At 41.9% G+C, this 5756-nt stretch overlaps 1 protein-coding gene across 2 annotated transcripts in view; it reads right to left on the bottom strand.

The window, feature by feature from the left end:
• The window catches only part of LOC119423891 (protein C19orf12 homolog), a 58576-nt gene that overhangs the window by 27112 nt on the left and 25708 nt on the right, over positions 1-5756 (bottom strand). Inside the window, exon 1 of one of the 2 annotated variants that reach the window (XM_037691319.1) lies at positions 893-1052. The exons of the other annotated variant lie outside the window; for it this stretch is intronic. Within the exon in view, the coding sequence (XP_037547247.1) occupies positions 893-1052 (160 nt within the window). Of the gene's footprint in view, positions 1-892; positions 1053-5756 lie in introns of those variants that run through there. 2 annotated transcript variants of the gene reach the window in all.

Below are 5756 nucleotides of genomic sequence, written 5' to 3'. Positions count from 1 at the left end.
CCACAGCCACCTCTTCCAGCTCTTCTGTCAGGATTCGAGGCGTTCCCTGACCTGGGAACACCTCCCTAACCTGATGTTCACCACTGAGTTCGAGGATGGCACCGCAAGAAGCACAGCCAACCTTGCAGCCAAGGCAGCCACCTCAACAGTTGAATCATGGAAGATGACCCACTCTGACTCAATGTCCCCCACCTCAGCTGGGATGCAGTTAAACCTCTCCTCTCCCGGAGGTGTGAGTTGAAGATCCTTCTGACAGGTTCTTCTGCCGATTATCCACGCTGCTGATTTCTTGCCTTTAAACTGCTATATGCATACCCATCTGCTCACAACAGACTCATGTTCAGGCTGCTGTTTAATACATGGTAACAGTATTATATTAAGTTCCTCTCTATCCAGGATGTGAACATCTTCATCCCTGAAAGAGTGACCGCTGGGTTCACATCCTGGATATAGAGGAACAATGGTTTGAGAGAGGAGTAAAGGAGGCCATCTTTGTGAAAAGAAACCGTCCATCGTTAAACAGGGGTGGAGGCCTCCGGGTTCAACTGTCCCCCTCTTACAATGCTGTGATTGCTAGTATCACTCAGCCCTCTGTGAACAGTAAACAGCCATCAGTGTGCTAATGATCCATTGTTAGGCTGATGGTCCTTCTCGATCATGTGAGCAGCTGGTTTTGGTTGTCAGCAGCAAACTGGTTGATCCACTCTGAGAAGGTGCTATTTAAGAGACTGAGCTGAATACAGCTCCTCAGACTGAGGAAGTCTTTCAGATGAAAGACAAAACGTTTCTACTTTTTTTTTTGTTTGTTTGTTTGTTTTGTTTTTTGAATGTCCGTAGGACCAGACTTAACTTTTTTAGACTTGATGAAAATAAGACACGGGTTTGTCCTTACCAACAAACATCCCTGCAGGCCCCCCGAGCAGGCTGCCTACAATGACTCCTCCTCCGGCCAACTTCAATCCTTTGTAGGTGTTCCTCACCACGTCCTTGATCGGATCATGAGACAAGATCTGACAGCAGAGCTGAACAACATCATCCACCCGCTGGCCCATCTGTGGGCCTGTCTGTGGACCTGTCTGTGGACCTGTCTGTGGACCCACAGATGGGCCCTTGGCTGGGCCCCTCTGTGGGCCTGTCTGTGGGCCTGTCTGTGGACCCACAGATGGGCCCTTGGCTGGGCCCCTCCGTGAGTGCGTGGAGACGTGAGGTTTGTCTGAAAACAAACACCAAAAATGAATGCTCTGTTTCCAATTCTGATAAATAATTCATTCAACTTTTGTTTATACAGGTTAGTCTCATTGAGCCTTGAGGACTCCTTTACAAGAGAGACCTGAATTTAATAACAGTAGGCAGTCATAAAGCATATAAATTGGAAAAAAAATAAATGAACTAAAATGATATTTAAAAACGAAACAAAGACAGCTACATTGTAAAGCGATGAGGAATACTAAAAACAGCAACCTGTCAAGAGTTCCAGAATTGCGCCGCTCAAGGTGGCTGCATGGTGAAGTAGCTCTCTAGCATTTATTCTGAGATTTTGCTTTTGAAAACTTTAATTCCTCTTTTTTCTGGATGTAAATTGCTTTTTTCGGATGATTACTTCCTCTGGTATCAGATGCAGTACAGCTGGAAGGATTTTTTTACTGAAACCTTTTTTACTTTTGGACATTTATTATGATGCGTAACCATAAAAACAAGGTGGATTTCTACAACTGGGAGCTGATTAACACCTCAAAGCTCAAATAAGACCTCATCTACAGCCCCAAACCCCAAATGAGTAGAAAAGGAGGTGCCGTGGATGCATTACTGTCTACCTGGAGGCTGTGCTCGAGTGCCTGATCTCAGAGATCTTAGAGATGGCTGGAAATATGGCTCATGATAGTGGGAGGACCGAGATCGTTCCTCGACACCTGTAGTAGAGTCCTCGGCGACGAAGGACTTGGCAGGCTGCTGGGAGAAATGGATCGGCATTTGAAGCATTTCTTCGGATCCGGAACGGACTGCTACAAGAGATCCTTCCTGCGCAAAGCCATCAGCATCTATAACAACTCTAATGAAACTAGGATGAGCTACAACAACAATTAATTTCCCTTTGGGATTAATAAAGTATTTTGAATTGAACTGAATTGAAATAAAACAGGAGTATAACGCAATGAACAGTCAATGAACATAAACAACCGGTCACATGGCCCCTGTTGTGCCAAAAAGTGATTCTCTGCCAAAACTGATTGGATGAAATCGGGCTCTTTCGTTTCCATTTAGTTAAACATAATAAACAAAAATAATTGTTCAAACAAATGAATAAATGTGGGTATTTATAATCTTCAGTTATATCAGTACAAGTCTAAAACATAAAAATAAAACATGATAGCATTTAGGCAGGTTCATTAGCATAAATTAGCTAGTTTATTATTGTCTCGCGCAGCGGAAAACAATATTTAGTGCAGCTTATTACTAAGAAAATAAACTACACTGTCAGTCTCTGGAACCTAATGTTCCAACCAGCATTTTAAGGCAAACATTTATAAATTCAGATAAAATGTGGAGTGTAATATAACTTCTTTCGATTTAAACCGAAAACAAAAACATGTTTGCACTGACTGACATCTATTTTTGTTTCTTCTATGCAAACAAAATGAGTTCTAAGTTTGGGACAAGTATTAATTGAAAGAATGTCACATTTTAAATTACTTACCTTCAGTTTAACCGTGGCTGGTTGAGCAGATTTTTGCGCTTTGCTCTCAACGTGAACGTTGTCCTAAGCATAGATATCATATAAATGTTTATATGATAGCTGTGGTCCAAAGCTGTGGACTTTGGAAGGGCTGGGCAATGATGCACTTCTGTGTAGTTTTAAAAGGTCATCAAAGATTATTTAACTAAGATAAGATGTTCAGTCAATGCAGGAAAGAAAGTCAAAACAACAAACTTTATTTATTTATTCAAACAGGATAATAGTTTTGGTATTTAATGAGTATTAACTTTTCATATTCATCAATTTACTTATGACATTCTTTACATTTGGACATTTACTTCGAACCAATCTTGGTAACTATGTATATGCCAGTCAAATGGTTGAAGATTATGTTAGGCCGACACGACACGTAGTGGCTAAAACGAGTGGCTAAACAAAACATGGTATACGGTATCCCTAGAGAGTGCAAAAGGAGAGATCCGGCACGTCCTAAAGCAACTACCTAAGTTCACTTACACCCAACAAGAGTTGGGCGGAACAAGTAGAAGGCAAAAGCGCGGCATCGGCGGGCTTTTGCTTGCTGCGTCGTCACTAGGATCACTGTTTAGCCTAGGTTTGTCCGCATTCAACACTGTCAGTATAGCGTCTTTAAAACAACACGTGTCTGAAGTAGAGAGTGAGGTCCCAAAGATCCGAGCACTAATGGACCTTCAACAAACACAACTGAGACAAGTGACTGAAACCGCGAAAGATACTGTTCTAGTGCTGAATACTCACACCCAAGAAATCAAAGCCCTCGTACATGCGGTAAATGAGTTAACCCTTAAGGTTGAAATGGATTACGCTGTCGCACATGTAGTGAGTCACGTGGGTACGTGTCACTAGTTGTAGTATGACAATATATCCCCGTTTATATGCATACTTTTCACGAGTTCCTCATCTTTCTGACTGTGTAATGCCGTGCATTGAATTTAACAGAAATGCGAACGAGAGACGTTATTACCTTTGACCCATCAAAATGAATGGAGTCATTTATTTTCAGAATCAAAGTTTAACATCAAACATTTACATTAATTTGGCAAAATATGAAAATAATAACAGACAGTTTCACAAATAATGAACTTCAAATCACTCGGCGGTGATTTGAGGACTTTGCTTCAGATATTTCTAAAATATCTGTACTGGTTTTGTGAGAGAGAGAAGAGTTTAAGATGAAATGGAGATTATCTTACAGAGAACTATGTGAGAGAATTAATATCTGTTGACCAGAACGTGCACGCTTCATCAGATTTCAGCTCGCTTCCGGTACACTTTAGTCGAAGAAGAGACCGTTACCTTGTTGATGATAGATCAGCTCGATAGAGAGTCCTCCAGACCTTTCAGCGTCTCCGTTGAGAGCTGCTGAAATCCTTAGATAGTCGTGCGTGGGTCGTTCAAACAGAAATTATAATTCCAAACGTCTCTGACTCTCCTGAATTCTCAAATTCTCTTCCATTCACTTCACCATTCTTCATGAATTCCCCATGAATTCTAACCAATTCTCCTCAGAACTCCTTGAGAACTACTTGAGAACTACATGAGAACTTCAGAACTCCTTGAACTGGAAAGTTGCCACATTTTAAATGGGTCGACTTCCGGTTCAATTTAGAGCTTTCTGATTCGTGGATGTACCAGAAAGAGGTGTGGTTTTTGACGTAAGGTATTATCAAAAGTCGAGGTCAGGGAATGAGATTTGTTTAACAACTGACAGAGAGATTATTGCAGAAAAGCAGACTTTTTGGAGCCTCACTCTGTTGTATCTTTCCAAATAGTAAAACATGACATCCCTTTTTCAGTAAACATTTAGTTGACCGAAGCTTCAACTTTCACATACTTACGACTTGGCTCATTTCAGACAGAAAATCAAGAAATGCATATTAACCTGATTTCTCCTTTGAATGAGGAATAAAATCATTACTTACTGTTTATGTAAAATAAAAATGAGTAGTTCTTTTCCAACCTGTAAGCATTGAATGGAACTAACACAATTGATTATCAAACATTTGTAAAACAGTAATGATTATAGAGGATTGTCTTTTCTGCTTGATTAATTCAAGAAAGAAAGTCATCAGATGGCTCAGACTTATTCAGATCAATGAAAATAACAGTCTCTGTCCATCTGGTAGATTTGAGGTCATCAGGGTCAGATAAGGGTCAGATCAGGTTCACTACACACACCTGATGGATAGGATCTTCGCTGACGTGCTTAGAGATATCAGCTCGTCGGTTGATACACTAGCCACCGGTAGGATTCCACCATATCTAGTCTCGCTACAGATGGTGGACGACATCCTCAACTCCGCTACGCGCGAAAAAGTTACGCAAACGCAGGCTCACCTGGCTTACACTCTCGGTAGCGCAATCCCAATCTACGTCAATCACAAGACGTTTGAAATGGCGTTCATTATCAACCTACCGATAATTCCCTCAAATGGCATATACAGACTCAGGGACGTCGTCAATGTTGGCAATTGGCACGGCGAAAACCATGTTCAAATTGACACACCAAGGATGGTTGCGTACCACGACAATAACCCCTCAGTTTATCTAGCTCCAAACCTGCAGATGTGTGTTCTCACTCGGGAGATACACTATCTGTGCCCGAGCAAACCGTTTGTGTGGAATAAAACCGCGGGCATATGCGGATTAACACCTATTCCGGAAAATTCTAAGTGCTCAACGACCGTAACGCCTCGACACCTGGCTAAAGATGCAAAAGCGGAAATAATTGGCTCTCGTTGGCTAGTGAACGCTCCTCAAAGACAGGCGATCATAGCCTACGATCAACCCGGGGCAAATAGACCTTTGGCGTTACCGGACAAAACGATGTGGATCAGTGTTCCCCAGGGAACAACCATACACATTGGTGATTTGACGCTCTATCACCTCGATCCGGAACGATGGGACGCGACTCTGGATGACTCAGAGTACCTAGGAAATATGTCTATAGACATAGATCCAGAGACTCTGGGAAGGATCCGTTTTGAAGGCACCCAAGTCGTCGACGTGGAACCAATAAACC

Source organism: Nematolebias whitei, chromosome 2, assembly GCF_014905685.2.
Source record: "Nematolebias whitei isolate Nwh7 chromosome 2, NemWhi1, whole genome shotgun sequence".
Taxonomy (NCBI): Eukaryota; Metazoa; Chordata; class Actinopteri; order Cyprinodontiformes; family Rivulidae; genus Nematolebias; species Nematolebias whitei.
This window is presented reverse-complemented; position numbering and strand designations above follow the sequence as displayed.